Source organism: Telmatherina bonti (assembly GCF_933228915.1).
Source record: "Telmatherina bonti genome assembly, chromosome: 15".
Classification (NCBI taxonomy): Eukaryota; Metazoa; Chordata; class Actinopteri; order Atheriniformes; family Telmatherinidae; genus Telmatherina; species Telmatherina bonti.
Genome location: NC_136613.1, coordinates 22,412,228 through 22,428,168, shown reverse-complemented (window position 1 = coordinate 22,428,168; position 15,941 = coordinate 22,412,228). Strand labels below are relative to the sequence as shown.

Below are 15,941 nucleotides of genomic sequence, written 5' to 3'. Positions count from 1 at the left end.
CACAATTCCATGTTGTTGTTACCCTGTCATTAAGGCCACATCAATGGAAAGTTATGGAGCTGATGTCATGGAACAATGACATACATAGAAATAATTTTTCCATGCAACCACAATGGGACATTTATTCTATCAAAAACAACAACATAAAAAAAATCCATTTTAACCAAATTAAGATCCTTAATGTGTTCCAAGCATTCCCAAAAGACATAATTTCCTAATGATAGCAGATTCCTTGAAAGGTATATTGGGGGGGGGGGGGGGGGGGGTAGTAAACAAAAAAAGTCGTAAATAAACCAAGCATATGTTTTATATTTTAGATTCTTCAAAGTAACCACCTTTTGCTTTGGTACATTCATGACATTTTATCAATCAATTTATAAGGCAGTCACCTGGAATGGTTTGTCATTAACAGGATTACATTGTCAAGAGCTAATTTCTGAGATTTCTTTCCTTCTTAATGTGTTTGAGACCATCGGTTGTTATGTGCAGAGGCATGGTTGCTAGAAAGGTCTATACAGTGGTTTCACTCTGTTTGATCTCTGTTATAATCCATATTATGGCAAGAACCACTCAACTAAGTGAAGAGAAATGACAGTACATCATTACTTTAAGACATGCTGGTCAGTCCATCAGGAAAATTTCAAGAAGTTTGAAGGTATTCTCTAGTGTAGTTACAAAGACCATCAAACACAATGTTGAAACTGGCTCTCATGAGGACCTCCTCAGGACAGGAGGACCAAGAGTTACCTCAGCTGCATAGGATAAGTTCATCAGAGTCACCAATTTTAGAAACCACAAATAAACAGCATCTCAGAAAAGACCCTACACTTCACAGAAATTATGTGTATATGTATATATATATACATATATATATATATATATATATATATATATATATATATATATATATATATATATATATATATATATATATATATATATATATATATATATATATATAATTGTTAGTGTTGCTGTAAATCTAGTTTTTCAGAAGTATCAAGCACGGAGGAAATAATGTAATTTAAAAAAAAAGAAAAAAAGAAAAGAAAAGAAGACAAACAGAAGAAAAGATCAAGAAAAAAAACCATCGTATGTCTGCATTTTATTGTGAATGTGCTTTTGTTTTTGTAGTTGTTCCGGAAGTGCCAAAGATTTTTCTTCCTGTCTGTACAGTGAGTAACGTTAGTACAAGTTCATTGTAGTTATTTGGAGATATATATTTAGGTTAAAGGGTATTCATCAATTAAAAGACATGAAGAAGAGGTTTCACATAAATTTGGATGATTCTGCGTTCACCAAAGAAAGAACACCGGTGTGTATTTGTTTTAATTAAGCTAGTGGCTAGCTAGATATTGGCTAACTCACCCTCTTTTCTGCAAAATGATTAAGTTCAAATCTTTTTTTTAAGTTGCGTACCAAGCTAGTAAAACATTTATATATTAGGTGGTTAAATTTGTGACTTATGGTTGAGCATGAATCTATCAGTGATTTAGTTCTAAGACCTTATTTCACTGCGTTCCAGCCAAAGCCACAGTTTCAGCCTACATTCAAAGGACAGCAAAACTCTTCAACCTCAGCTGCATCCTCCACAAATCCTGCTCCCAAATCAGCTGAACAACCCCTTTCCTACGCAGAATACATCGTCCACAGTAAAAACAACGTGACTGCGTCTCCACAGAAGGATGTACCCTCCAAAATGGTCAGGACTGGAGATGCTGGCGTCACCAGTCTGATGCAAAAGGCGCAGGACTTGGTGCGTTCTGCTTCAGGAAGCTGTGAAACTGCTCAGGATTGTGTTCAGGTTAGAGCAGAAGATGCTAAAAACAGTGAGGAGACACATGTGGACGAAGGGAGCTGTCAAAAGCCAGATACAAGCCTTAGTCTGTTTCCTAAACCAGTTGGATCTGGGAGCAGCATTATTGTCAGTCCGCGACAGGTATGCAAAAAAAAAAAAAAACATGAATCGTTTTTAACTCTCACAACTCAATACAGCATAAATTAACCTTTTATTCAGTCATGCTTAATAACTCACAATCTAAAAATAGATAGTGTTTAGCTCAGTATCCCCTTTTTATTTTTCCTTATTCAGAGGGGGAATCCTATTCTAAAGTTTGTGAGGAGCGTACCATGGGAGTTTGGAGACATCGTACCGGACTATGTCTTGGGACAGATGACTTGTGCACTCTTCCTCAGGTGAGCTTTTCAGCTCCATGAACTTTGACTCACAATATACATATATATATACATATTTCTGACCTAACTATTCTTTTACGTGTGTTGTTCTCCTATGATGCTTATTTTGGGTCCGGTTTGAAGTGTAAGGTATCACAACCTTAATCCAAACTATATCCATGATCGTTTAAAGCTGCTTGGAAACACATTCACCTTGCGTGTACTGCTCGTCCAAGTAGATGTGGTAAGTGTTAATATTCCTAACCTGTTTTTTTTTTTTTTTTTTCGTTTGTTTTCTTACATTTAAATATGTTTTTCTTTTTTGGTTTGGTTTTTTTTTGTTGTTTTTTTTTTTTTTTTTTTAAACAACAACAAAAAAAAACATTTAAAACAAAAGACTTTCATGTGATCATTTCACAACATTTTGGGATAGGCTACTGCCACAAAGGAATTCAGATGTACAGCTGCTTATTTTGAACAAAGTCAGTCAGCCATTACAAGCCACCAGCTGTAATGTGACCTGTTATTTTTTAACTATTCAGTTGTTAAGTCAGTCTTTTTTGTGTAGTTAAGCAACATTTAACAAACAAACATTAGTGTAACTTCAGTGTGCAGCCTGAGACTATTTTAGCACCAAATTGATCCTAATTAGAATAGCTGTCAGAGTCAACAAATGCCAAAATCTATTATTTAAAGAATGTCTTTAAAAGAAAACAAAAGAAAAAACATTTGTATTAGTAGATGAATTGAGACAATCTTGAAAAAGCACTGATAAAGACATAAGGTAGTTTTTATTTTTGTTTTCAGAAAGATCCTCATCATACATTGAAGGAGCTGGCTCGCATCTGCATCATGGCTGACTGCACCCTTATTTTAGCTTGGAGGTAAGACCAGTAGCATGAAAAATTATAGTGTTTAGAATTTTTTTAAAATTATGACTTCTCAAGGAGGATCCTTGAAACTTTTGCTGCCTTGCAAGACTTGTCAGCAGAAAATATAGTAACTGGTTTCTCTTTGTCCAATGTGAGAGATACCTGAACTCAATGGAAGAAGAAGATTTTTATCTAGGTGTATTTTTTTGATTAAAAAAAAGCTACATAAATAAACAAACATGTCTTTGACACGGCAACCATTTATTCTTAAGAGCACTAAGATGTGTTGTTTAATTTATCATTTTCTCTAACTAGTATCATTATCAGTATTTATCTCCCATCTTGCTTTCTTCTTCTTGTTTTGTATCTTTATGTTGAACTGGTAGTCCAGAAGAAGCAGGGCGATACCTGGAAACGTATAAGTCATATGAAAAGAAACCAGCTGATCTCCTGAAGGAACAAGTTGAAAAAAACTACCTGTCAAAGGTGTGTAAAGTTTCACCCTATTGCTGTTTAAATATTTATCTTATTTTTATATCTAAATTTAGCCAGATTTAGGAATACATAGATATTATACAGTATGTTTCTGAGTGAATGCTGAAGTCTTGCAGCACTGCTTCTCACTCCTAATTGTATTTCTTTGGGCTAATTAAGGTTACAGATTGCCTGACAACTGTGAAATCTATAAACAAAACTGATGCCATTACCTTGCTCTCCACTTTTTCGGTGAGTACCAAAGAAAAAATAACCATGTAAAATTAACCACCGGTGTCCTACCTCAATTTTTTTTTTTAAATTTATTTATTTTTTTATTTTTGTGTCTGTTTGATAGAGAATACCTGAATGTGAGATTCACGGGAAAATAGTTTAAGCCTCAAGTTTTTTCTCCCCTTAACAAAATGACATTTTCAAAAAGGCGACTTGGACATGTTGCATAACTTTTGGGGGGGAAAAAAGCAGAATTCTGATATTTGCCAGATGTGCATACCCAGTAATTAATTAAAAACAAAACAAAAAAAATCAAGCTGGAATATTTTTTTTAAGTAGGAGAATTGATCAAAAGTAACCTGATGGTATTTTACTTTATTTGCCCTGTCTTACAACTCTGAATTAAACTGTCTCTTCTACCCTGAACTAATGATTCAGTCAAAATATACAAAGATTGCATTTCTTTCTTTCTTTTTTAAACTTCTTAACAGTCTATAGAAGGAATCATAAGTGCTTCTCAGGAAGACTTGGTACTCTGCCCAGGACTTGGACCACAAAAGGTGAGGAAGAAAGAGTGCAAGAAAATGGCATGCTGGGCATAGATGGAATATTTACCACCATGTTGATATTTTGTGTCCACAGGCAAGACGACTTCACGATGTTCTCCACAAGCCTTTTCTCAAGTCAAAGACAAAAGACAGTTGAGACTCCTCACCAAGGAGATGTGTGTGTGGCATGACCATGGAGAGAAATATATATGGCTGATCAACTGTCTTGATTTAGGAAAGTGATGTGTGAAATGTAGTTTCTCCCTAAAGAGGTCTTTGTAGATTCTTTGACCTGCATACTGATTTAGTGTTTTTATATCTCTTATGGTGTGATAAACTTTCTTCATTGAGATTGCTCTTGTAATAAAAAAAAAAAAAAAAATTTTTAACACTTATGTTTCATTGTTTTTACATTTATTTTGTTTGCGACAAAAATCAACAATTGAGTGCAAAATATAAAAAGAAAAGACATTTAAGAGAAATGAGCTCTATGAATAAAAAAAGCCTCATCAATGAGACACTTGACTGGTTGATACACCAGTTATTCCCAGTCATTACCTGGATTTGGATTTCTTGTAGAACAGGTGATGAGGTGATTCTATAATAAAGGAGACTGAATCTATAGTAAAAATAAGGAAAATTTGTCATATAATTGTGTTTCTTCAGTACTGAAAATCTACAATACTTTACATTTACATATTACGAAGAACTGATTGCCTGCTTTTTTCAGGTATAAAAATATGTTGGTGGAGCCGCTTCACACACATAAATAGCTGAATCAAGTCATTCAAGCAACTTTTTTTTTTTTTTTTTATTATTGAATTTGCGTTTCCAAATTTCCGACAACCGTGAAGGCGCGAAATCTGACGTCAAACCAGGAAGTGTTTCCGGTACGCACGTTTTAGCAGCGAAGTGTTTGTATTGCTGTAAGAACAACGTACTTATTTTTACGTACTTGCCGATGCGGCTTTATGTAACAAAGAAGGCCTGTATTGAAGTTTAAAGGGGAAACCAAGTTGTTAATGTGACAAAGCAAACTAGTAAGCATGCAAACAGAGAAAGAGGATGAGGATGATGCGTCTCCTGAGGAGTATGTTGCTTTGTCAGACTTCACTGGAAGTGGCTCGGAGCAGGTTAGAAAACCACTTAGACCTCTGGCACACTTCCTACTGTACATTTGGGAGCACAAGTCACGATATTAACACAAACTTTATCACTTTTGCTCCACAGCTTAGTTTCAGCACTGGGGACAGGTTGTTAGTGCACGCCAAGCCTTCACCTGAGTGGTGGTGGGCAGAGCTGGAGGGGGTCATAGGTTATGTTCCTGCCAGCCACCTGAACCGAGAAGCTGCTGAGGAGGAGGACATTTCCTTAGATGATCCATGGCAGGATGAAGAATACTTCGGGAGTTATGGGACACTGGTTAGAAATACAACCATTATGCTTTGCATGTAAAGTAACACATATGTAGGTCAAAAATACATTATCTTCATTTAGTTATTTAGCTAATTTTTCCTGATGATGAGTTAGTCAGACAGCTACAGTAAAAGCTTGCAGTTTAGTTTTAATTTTACAATTTAGCCTAGAATAAACACATAAATTGTACCTGCTGACTTTCTAGTTATCTTTGTAAATTCACCACCTAAACTAGAAACCTAGAAACATAAAAAACAAGTCATGTTTGCAATAACTGCAAAAAATAATTGCAAAAACACCAAAGTTCAGTTTTACATCACTTTGTCTGTGCTGTTTACAGCAGCATAGATGCTATTAAATGATCAAAGAAATATTACAAGAATAGTACATATGTGCCCACGTATATGGCCCATGTGAATTTATGAGTTCTTAAAGTGGTAGAAAGAGGAAACACGGGACGCAACATATTGACAATGTGCAGCTTTAGAATAACAAACCTAAGAAAGAAACAAAGGTAGTAACAATTCTGTCATTAAGAAATGATAAATTCTGTATAGTTGTAACAAGAAAGTCACAACAGCAGTTAGCAAAAGACTGTTGGAGATAACCTTATTAGCTGATATCTTACCTTCACCATTCATTTTTAGTTTGCTTAAATTTTACGGGGGGAAAGTTGTCCATTATTTAATGTCACAAATGTTTTCCAGGAACAAATACAAATATTTAGATCTCACTCTCAGCATAATGCTGTGAAAAAGTCAGCACCATCACCCTTAAATCCATTAGTCTGTGAGTGTGGAGCCTGGGATTGGGCCTCGCAGTGTAAGCAAAACAAAACATATAGTACCGTACATATTTAAGTAATAATAGTTACAAAATAAAACTATGAAGGACAGTAGAAAGAAAAAGAATGCCATTACTAGTCTGTCTGCAACCTCAGACTCACAGACAGTGTCATAGATTTATCAATACACAGCACAGTTAGGCTCAGGGCTATAGATCTAACTTGCAGAAACTAGGTAAAGGATCAATTCACCCAGCAGACGACATTAGCATATCCGGTTGAACAGCCCAGCTGCCCCGTTACTCTCCAGTTGCTAATTGCTGTTTAAAAGTTCACAGTGGAAAAACATCCATACCAAATCACCACAAATCCCTTCCTGCCTAAAGTTTTACTTCAGTGGAAGCTAAAAGGCTTCTATTTTATGTCTGTTTTGATTTCACATTGTTATTTTTCAGGAGTGCCATGTCGTGTCATTAATTGTAGGTCATGATGCCACTTTTTTATCAGTTCAATCAGTTAAACTAAACATGGCACCATTTTATGATCGTTTAGTTCTTTGGCTTCAATAAGGAGACATTTTCTCACAATATAAAGCGACGTTTTTGGGTCTTTTAGAAACTTTGCCATTTATTTTTTCACTAAGACATAACAATGCTGCCAAGACCCCCATGCCCCCCTCATTACTCCACCATTTCTCACATTGATTCAACCTTAGTTGGTGTAACTGTGCGCTTATACCAAGCTGAAGGTTCAGGGTGACGTGTAAACATATCCCACCACATACCCAGTTCTGTTGCCATGACTTTCCTACATACAGTGGAAGAATAAAGAAGCAGTTCTCTCATCTGCCATTGTGTGTATTAATCTCTGATAGGTTGTAAAACTATATAAAGCTGAGTATCATATTTGTTCCTGTCTCATCATTCAGAGGCTCCACCTGGAGATGTTGTCAGACAAGAGCCGCACGGAGACATACCGGCAGGTTATTCTCAGCAACAGTTCTTCTCTGAGGAACAAGGTGGTAATGGATCTGGGCTGTGGCACCGGCATCATCAGCCTGTTCTGCGCTCAGCTGGCACAACCCTCTAAGGTAAATAGATTTATGTTTAATCTGGAGAATTAGTTGTATTGAGAGCAACCGAATCAGTTTTTTTTTGTTGATCAGAATACTTATACTGTCACCTGCTGGAGGAGGGTTGTTACTACATGGTGTAAGCAGTTCGGCGTAGTGTTGTACATTAATGTGTGCTGCTGTAGGTGTATGCTGTGGAGGCGAGCTCCATGGCGGAGTACACCAGACAGCTGGTGAAGCAGAACGGCTGTGAGGAGGTGGTGACAGTGCTCCAGGGACGAGCAGAGGAGCTCGAGCTGCCGGAGCAGGTGGACATCCTGGTGTCGGAGTGGATGGGAAACTGCTTACTGGTAATAACAGTGACACTTCCACTGCTGTCATTTAACATTTGGATTATTGTCTGAAGCTGTTTTTTCATATTTGAAGATTATTCTTTGGTAGAGCGCTGCTTCCTCAAATGCTGTCATATTCTTTTACTTTCACCTCTTCTGATTATTTTTTCCCTTTCTGTTGGTCTAGTTTGAGTTCATGGTGGAGTCGGTTCTGGTGGCCAGGGACCGCTGGCTCAGAGATGGAGGTGTAATGTGGCCCTCCTCTGCAGCCTTCACTCTGGTTCCGTGCCAGGCCGACAGCTACTACGCAGAGAAAATGGCCTTCTGGGAAAGGCCCTACGGCCTGGACTTCACCCCTCTTCAGTAAGAACCATTAATTAGCTGTTGATACTGAATTAAGGTGCTCATTCTGGTCCTATGAGAGCTGAAGTCCAGCAGGTTTTCCATATTTCCTGCTCTAGCATTTGCCTAAAAATGAGTCATTGTGCAGAACTTGATAGACTGTAAAATCCATGTCATTTAATTCAGGTGTGTGATGGCAGGAATGCATTAAAAAGCTCCTGGATTTGCAGCTCTTGTAGAACTGGAATGACTAACCTGGATACCAAACAATCTCCTGTCTGGTTTTATTTTCTCTGATCCTGATTAACCTGATTCTAGGTGTACATACATTTGGTGTGTGGAAACATGATACAGGTCGTTGCACGGCAGTGATGTTTTTGTAAAGTCTTTCATTATCTGTTGTGACCCGTGCTTTTTCGTGCAACTTTTTACCTCAGTTTATTCGATTAAACTTGTGTATTCAACAACACTTAACTGTACAAGTGCTAATGTAGTTACACCCATTTTACAATCCTAGCTTTAGTCCCATCCATGATCATATTTGTGACTTTATATTCACATTGAACAGCTTAAACTTGGTAATTTAGCTTTGTTTTAAAATGAACTGAATTATCCAGGTTTTTTATTTCTTAGCTGGACTTTCCTGACACTAATCTTTGTAAATGTGCTTAAAATATGTAACTGATTTGTTACAGATATTAAGCAAATGTGTAACATCATCACAAAACTCCCTCTTTTCACCACATCACCCCCATCCTACAGCAACTGCACTGGCTACAGGCTAAATCAAGAATAGAATTCAAAATTCTTCTGCACACTTTCAAGGCCATCCACAACCTCGCCACCCCCTTATCTGTCAGACCTCCTTCCCTTGTCACCTCCTCCCGCTCCCTCAGGTCATCCTCCTCCATCCACCTCAATGTTCCCTCCTGCCGTCTCAGCACCATGGGGAGGAGAGCATTCAGTCGCTCAGCTCCCCACCTCTGGAATGTCCTCCCACCAGACATCTGTAACACTGACTATTTACATCTGTTCAATCCAACCTTAAAACACACCTGTTCAAGAAAGCATACTCCCTGTAATCACCCCGTCCCGCAGTTCTATGTTGTTTTTATTGTTTCTTATTGTTTTAATGCCTATTTTTATTGTACAGTCTCCTCGAGTGACTTGAAAGGCGCTTTTAAATAAAATGCATTATTATTATGATTAAAACATGTCTCATCTGCTTCATTGACCACTTTGCACCCAAAACAATTTAATAACAATATGGCTTATAAAGTACACTATTGTTTTACTTTAATTACTGCGCTTGCTTCCGTTATTGCAGTACAGCTTACATTCTCTCTTTAATAAACAGACGGATCGGGTGTTCAGGATACTGCAGAGCTGGATAATAAAACGTAAGGGAATAAAACTCGTTGGTTATTACTATAGGTCAGATGTACCAAAGATCATGTAAAGTTGAAGATTTAATAACTGGTTCAACAGGCAAAAAAAACTGTGATTGAAAGTTGCTCATAAACTGTGATCACTTATACTTTCCTAACAAATAACACTTGAATAATGGGAAGTAACAGAATGACCAATGGATATTATTGTGGAAACATTTAGTAGAAAATAGTAGAAGCTTTTTGAGGCTTCTGTGTTGCTGTTATTGCTTTGATATCTGCATTAATGTATCTGATTTCGCCATTAATAAATAATTAATAATTAATAGATAATATGTAATTTCTGCAGAACTTTGGCACAGCAGGAGTTTTTCACCAAGCCCAAGTTCAGTCACGACATCGAGCCAAACGACTGCCTCTCTGCCCCCTGTGACATCCTCTGCCTGGACATGTACACTCTGCAAGTTGGAGACCTTGAGGTGATAAGTGAGTTTGGCTGTTGCAAACTACCAGCATGTTAGACTTTCATCCCAACACAACTGTTTCATTTCTCAGGAAATGAAGAGTGACTTTCAGTTTTGTGTGGAAAAGTCTGGAGTCTTCCACGGATTCACTGCTTGGTTCACCGTTCGTTTCGAGAGCCTGGAGGCAGGAGGTGCAACAGTGGAGCTGAACACTGGACCGAACTCAGAGTAACATAAAACACATAAATATCTGTCTTCAAGACTTTAAAAGAACGTGTTAGGAAACAGCAATTTTATATCAACTGCTTCCTCTCAGGTCAACACACTGGAAGCAGACACTGTTCATGCTGGACAGACCAGTCAGCGTATGTACTGGAGACTCAATCAGTGGAACTATTGTGCTGCGCCGAAACCCCATCTGGAGACGCCACATGACTGTTTCTCTGCACTGGAAGATCAGCAGCTGCTCACAGGACACAGATAACTGCCAGGCAAACACAACATGTTTATCTTCACCAATAAAGCTTCAATTGTTTTTTTCTTTTTCTTTACTTTTCACTCGCTTTGTCTTTCTTTAGGTTGGCAGAAAAAGTTTCCCCATGTGGAGGTGACACACTCTTACCTATCAATATGCCTGATCGACAGAGAACTGCTTGAATACATCGACTCTTAAGCGGAGCTTCTGCCAACCTGTTTTCAGCCGTGGCAATGAATGTCTCCATGGACAAGTCTAATTGGGGTCCAAGGTGATTACACGTGCTCAAAATAAACTGTGGAGGCGCTCTGACTGGGATCAGCAGGAAAGCAGGGTTTGTATGAGGAGACTCGGATGTATTAGAGATTGTGACATATTTCCAGCTGAGAGAGACAACAAAAGGAAAATGGCTACCACACCATGTTTTTGTATTTTACTCGCAAATCTTTATTTCACTAATTTCTAACAATAAAGTATTTAACTGTCATAACTATTTGTCCTTATAGCACATGCCACTGGGCTTGTGTGGATTAAAGAAATGGTTTCACCATCTTTTACAAGAATTTAAAATTGTACACTTTTTAGACTTAAAGATTAAACAACATATACAAATTAAATATAGCTTCTTTTTGTGCTAAAATATTCCTTAAATAAATGCGCTAAGTAGCATCTACCTATCACGAGATGCTGATAAATGGAAAAGGATGAATAATAAGATAAGTGTTGCACACTCCAATTCCACTTTCACTTTAACTCAGACTGTTCCAGCCTCAAGTTTTTTTTTTTAAAGATTTATAAAATTACATATTTTCTAAATATGCATTATAACTAAATCACTTGTGCTTACAAAGATAATTGTCAATGACATTCAAATAACAAAACAGTATATTTAGTAAACCCATGCTGAATTAAGTAAAAAATAAGTTAGGAGTTGTTCAACTGCTCATTTGCTTTTTGTTCCTTATTGTGAATGACTCTCACTTGTAAACATTTACCTTTCAACATTATATGTTAAATAACACCACTGCTATTTCACAGTTCTCCATCTTTCATCCTCTTGGTTATGGCTCAGTCTTGGTCTTAGCTTTTGCTCTGGAGCGTGTGTTGACCTCTGGGGATGGAGGCTGAGTGGACTCAGGAGAGGGAGACTTGGAAAGTGGAACAAACAAAGGAGGCTTAACAACTTTGGCTCTAACTTCCTTGTTTTTGTCCTTTTTCTGCCTCAAATGTTTGTCACAGTGGCTCACAAACGTGTCCAGCTTGACGAAGGTCTTGTTGCATACTTTGCAGTGATAAGGTCGCTGTCCTTTCTTCAGGCGTATGTGCAGCCTGATGTATGATGAGCGCACAAAAGTGCGACAGCAGACGCCACACTTCAGATCCTCCATGCTGCTTTGTGTCCCTTGAGGTTCGGGCTCAGGTGCTGGTGCTGGTTTGGCCTGCTGGGATGCCTCCTGAGCCTTGTGAGAGAGCAGGAGTGACAAAGAACGGAACCCCGCACCACAGTTCTCACACTTGTGTGGCCTCTCTCCGGTGTGTAGACGGAAATGTGCCAGAAGCCCAGCTTTCTGCGTGAAAGACTTGTCACAATAGGTGCACTTGAAAGGCTTTTCACCTGTGTGGAGCCGATGGTGCGTCTTTAGATGCGAGGCACGGCCAAAAGTCTTCCCACACTCGGGGCACTTAAATGGCCTGTCTCCACTGTGGATCGCCTTGTGAGCCATCAAGTGGGAAGACTGATGGAAGTACTTCCCACAGATGTTACATCTAAACTTCCTCTCCTTGTTGTGAGAGGCGAGGTGAAGGGTCAGGTGGGCGGAGGAGATGAAGGTTTTGGAGCACAAGCTGCAGGTATGAGGCTCCAGGCGCATTCGGCGATGGGGCCGCCGACCATTAGAGATGCTGCTGCTGCTGCCTGCATGACATGATGGACATTTGGAGGGACTGCCTGTCTTGTTTGTCTGCTGCTGTTTAGTAGCAGATGAAGTGCTGCTGGGGTCAGTGTTTAAGTCAGGCTGTGGTGGGTTGAGGCTGCAACCACAGTCTGAACAGAACCCAGACTGCTGCTCTTTGTCGCTGGTTTTATCCAGCATGCTGCCATCTACTAGCACAGCAGGGCAGGAGTGCTTTTTACTTATTTAAAGATGATCTGAAAGGGAATGCAAGCACATAATATTAGGTTTAGAGCGATGTAGCTTCATGCAACACAAAGCACATCCAAAACAAGCCACTGGTTTATTCCGCTTTAGCTTGTGACTTATTTCTGTAGCACAGTTTCCATCATGATCATGCTATAACAGCGGGATGTATGAGCCAAATAACCTGAGGCTAAAAAAAAAACAAAAAAACACCGTGCATAGCAGTCCTGTGTGTAGGCCCTGCTCTGTCGTAAACAATGCGGATGCAGGAGGATGCGGCAAACATCCAACAAATAAACATTTCACATACCGTGTACATCCCTCCTGCAGAAAATATCTACGTGCGTTTACGTATTTATCTTGCAAGTCCGCAAATAACACAACAAAAAGAACAGGATTTAATAGCAAGAAGGCTGCAGGGTCGAGTGTCGTAGCTTGTGTTGTTCTGGAAGAAGCAGCGCAGCTTGTGTGATCAAACTGGGCTGCAGCATCATCTAGCGAGCGGCGGCGCAACTGTGCTCAAGAACTCCGACTTTTATCTGACAGACAAGCAGAATGAATGGCTGAATACTTCCCCTCGCTGAAGTTAGCTTCCGATTCGTAATGTGTGTAAAGGGCAATTCCACTGAATTTTTCGGAAACAACACCACATTAGACCAGGTCCTGACAAAAAACTATAACACTTAGACTCTTCAAACCTGGGCTAAAATATTCCACATATTATGCAGATTCAATAAAACATAGTGTCTGATTTGTGAAACCTTTATTCTATTTGTGAAAATGCAAATAAGGCTCATTTCATGACATTTTTGGCATCTGGACCACATTAGACCAGGTCCTGACAAAAAAACTACAACACTTACACTCTTCAAACCTGGGCTAAAATATTCTAAATAATATGCAGATTCAATAAAACATAGTGTCTGATTTGTGAAACCTTTATTCTATTTGTGAAAATGCAAAAAATGCTCATTTCATGACATTTTTTGGCATCTGGACCACATTAGACCAGGTCTTGACAAAAAACTACAACACTTACACTCTTCAAACCTGGGCTAAAATATTCTAAATAATATGCAGATTCAATAAAACATAGTGTTTGATTTGTGAAACCTTTATTCTACTTGTGAAAATGCAAAAAATGCTCATTTTATGTCATTTTTTTGGCATCTGGACCACATTAGACCAGGTCCTGACAAAAAACTACAACACTTACACTCTTCAAATCTGGACTGGAATATTCTAAATAATATGCAGATTTATTAAGACATAGTTTCTGATTTGATCAAAAGATTGTGAAATTGCAAGCATAAAATAATGTAATTGGTATCAGTATTGACAATAACCTGGATTAATCTTTTGATGATTGTTGCCTTTTATAATTGGTCAGGATTGTAATAAAACACGAAACAAAAGTTTCTGTCATATGAAACTTTTTAATTTAAAAATTTAAGGTTGTAAACTATTTAAAACAAAATATATGTCACAAAATAATTTTTTTTTCCCTATTGTCACACAATTGCCTGAGGAAAAATAAAGTCTAAAGCACTGTTTCTCAAATGGAGGAATGGTACCCCTGGGGTACTTCAAGGCATTGCAGGGAATACGTGATTTTATTTTTATTTTTTTTTAAACATATGTATTTTTATGTATTTTTTAAAATATCCTTGATTAAATTTATAAATATATTTTAAATTTTTAATATATATCAGTAAATATCAGTGTAAATTTATAAACTGAATTTAAATTTAGATTTACACCTTTTCATTCCTGCCAAAATCCCACATTCTGACGTGACTTGAACTCCACCTGTAAAGGGTCATATCCGTCAGTCACTGTGGCCTTTACAACGCAAACAACGGAGTCCTGGTTGAAGCTTAGTGGAGATGTGCAAAATAATTGCCATTGTTTTGCAAGGTTAAAGTTTAATGACCCAAACACAAATGTGTTGTATTTCATGTTTTTGCTTAACCAAAAATACTTTGCAGTGTTTAGGGGCAACTTGGCTAAAAAATATTTTACAAGGGGTACTGTGTTGCACAAAGTTTGAGAACAGCTGGCCTAAAGAAAAACCCGTTGCTTAGTTCTTATTAAAAAATCTTTTGCCTTTTGCCTTGAAAGCCTTTTGCAAGTAAAATATAGATATCATGCTGGAATTAAATGATATTGATACAACCCTGGGGATCTATAATATTGATTTAGGATTAATCTGCCCACTCTTATGAGCCACTGCTTGCTAGAAAAAAAATAACTCAATAAGTGTCTGATTACAGTATCAGATCAATTTTATAATCTGTTACTTACATAGAAGCAGTGTTGCTGAGCTGTAAGTGGGTTTTCAAGACAGTGAAGATTACATGCAAAATAAATGCTTAAAATGATTTCAAGCTGATTTGCAAGGAAGCAGTTGTCAGCTCTGTATGCCCCTGAACCAGTAGCATATAGGCTCACCAACTGCAGCTCTAAAGATAAATAAAAGAGATGTTTTAATATGTTAGGTTCCAGATATACTGGGGCAAACAAGTAAGAATGACATTTGACTCATATAATTTTGTCATAACTTTAAAACACATTTAACTACAAGAAAGACTGGTGTCTTCAATGTACTGCAAGAGAGTGATAACATCAGTTGCCTCACACAGCTACTGTGTGTTACACAGTGGAATTAAAAAGACTACTTATTGTATAAAAAATGACATGCTGGCTAATGGGGAAATATTACAAGCATGCTTCAAGATTCACATAATGCAAACATTTACATTTAATTTTGTTGTTTAAAAATGAGAAAGGAAAAGTATGACTTTGTCTTGTATTACAAAACTGTAATTGGACACAAGATGATAATCTGCAAAACAAAATATCAAATGGGTTAAAGTTTGTACAATATAAAAAAATTCCATAACTTTGCTTGTCACAAAATGAATGAAAAAAGAAATGTTTCACAAATCAGAAACTATGTCTTAATAAATCTGCATATTATTTAGAATATTTTAGCCCAGGTTTGAAGAGTGTAAGTGTTGTAGTTTTTTGTCAGGACCTGGTCTAATGTGGTCCAGATGCCAAAAATGTCATGAAATGAGCCTTATTTACATTTTCACAAATAGAATAAAGGTTTCACAAATCAGACACTATGTTTTATTGAATCTGCATAATATGTGGAATATTTTAGCCCAGGTTTGAAGAGTCTAAGTGTTATAGTTTTTTGTCAGGACCTGGTCTAATGTGGT

General features: G+C 37.7%; 3 protein-coding genes across 3 annotated transcripts; 2 read left to right on the top strand and 1 right to left on the bottom strand.

Moving 5' to 3' along the window:
• Positions 1 to 1,179: 1,179 nt before the first annotated feature.
• Positions 1,180 to 4,653, top strand: ercc1 (excision repair cross-complementation group 1). Its single transcript, XM_079253687.1, has 9 exons — positions 1,180 to 1,315; positions 1,526 to 1,939; positions 2,093 to 2,196; positions 2,320 to 2,419; positions 2,983 to 3,059; positions 3,434 to 3,533; positions 3,702 to 3,773; positions 4,247 to 4,315; positions 4,398 to 4,653. Exons 1-9 carry the CDS (start codon positions 1,256 to 1,258, stop codon positions 4,458 to 4,460), a joined length of 1,059 nt encoding a protein of 352 aa, XP_079109813.1. The 5' UTR covers positions 1,180 to 1,255; the 3' UTR covers positions 4,461 to 4,653.
• A 585-nt stretch (positions 4,654 to 5,238) lies between these two features.
• Positions 5,239 to 10,712, top strand: prmt2 (protein arginine methyltransferase 2; the record flags this gene model as incomplete). Its single annotated transcript, XM_079254724.1, has 9 exons — positions 5,239 to 5,436; positions 5,534 to 5,725; positions 7,432 to 7,593; positions 7,761 to 7,925; positions 8,095 to 8,270; positions 9,987 to 10,116; positions 10,193 to 10,329; positions 10,418 to 10,592; positions 10,680 to 10,712. Exons 1-9 carry the CDS (start codon positions 5,350 to 5,352, stop codon positions 10,710 to 10,712), a joined length of 1,257 nt encoding a protein of 418 aa, XP_079110850.1. The 5' UTR covers positions 5,239 to 5,349.
• Positions 10,713 to 11,238: 526 nt separating this feature from the next.
• On the bottom strand, positions 11,239 to 13,138 carry LOC306766447 (uncharacterized protein). The gene is made up of 2 exons (XM_079254214.1): positions 13,025 to 13,138; positions 11,239 to 12,725 (listed from the first exon to the last, which is right to left on the bottom strand). Exon 2 carries the CDS (start codon positions 12,667 to 12,669, stop codon positions 11,638 to 11,640), a length of 1,032 nt encoding a protein of 343 aa, XP_079110340.1. The 5' UTR covers positions 12,670 to 12,725; positions 13,025 to 13,138; the 3' UTR covers positions 11,239 to 11,637.
• Between the last annotated feature and the right edge of the window lie 2,803 nt (positions 13,139 to 15,941).

What these genes read in the sequence shown, in the direction of transcription:
- ercc1 (XM_079253687.1), top strand. Translation starts at nt 1,256, where the DNA reads ATGAAGAAGAGGTTTCACATAAATTTGGATGATTCTGCGTTCACCAAA. An exon ending in TTATTGTCAGTCCGCGACAG is followed by an intron (nt 1,940 to 2,092) that starts GTATGCAAAAAA and finishes TTCCTTATTCAG; the next exon opens with AGGGGGAATCCTATTCTAAA. An exon ending in AAAAAAACTACCTGTCAAAG is followed by an intron (nt 3,534 to 3,701) that starts GTGTGTAAAGTT and finishes GGGCTAATTAAG; the next exon opens with GTTACAGATTGCCTGACAAC.
- LOC306766447 (XM_079254214.1), bottom strand. Translation starts at nt 12,669, where the DNA reads ATGCTGGATAAAACCAGCGACAAAGAGCAGCAGTCTGGGTTCTGTTCA.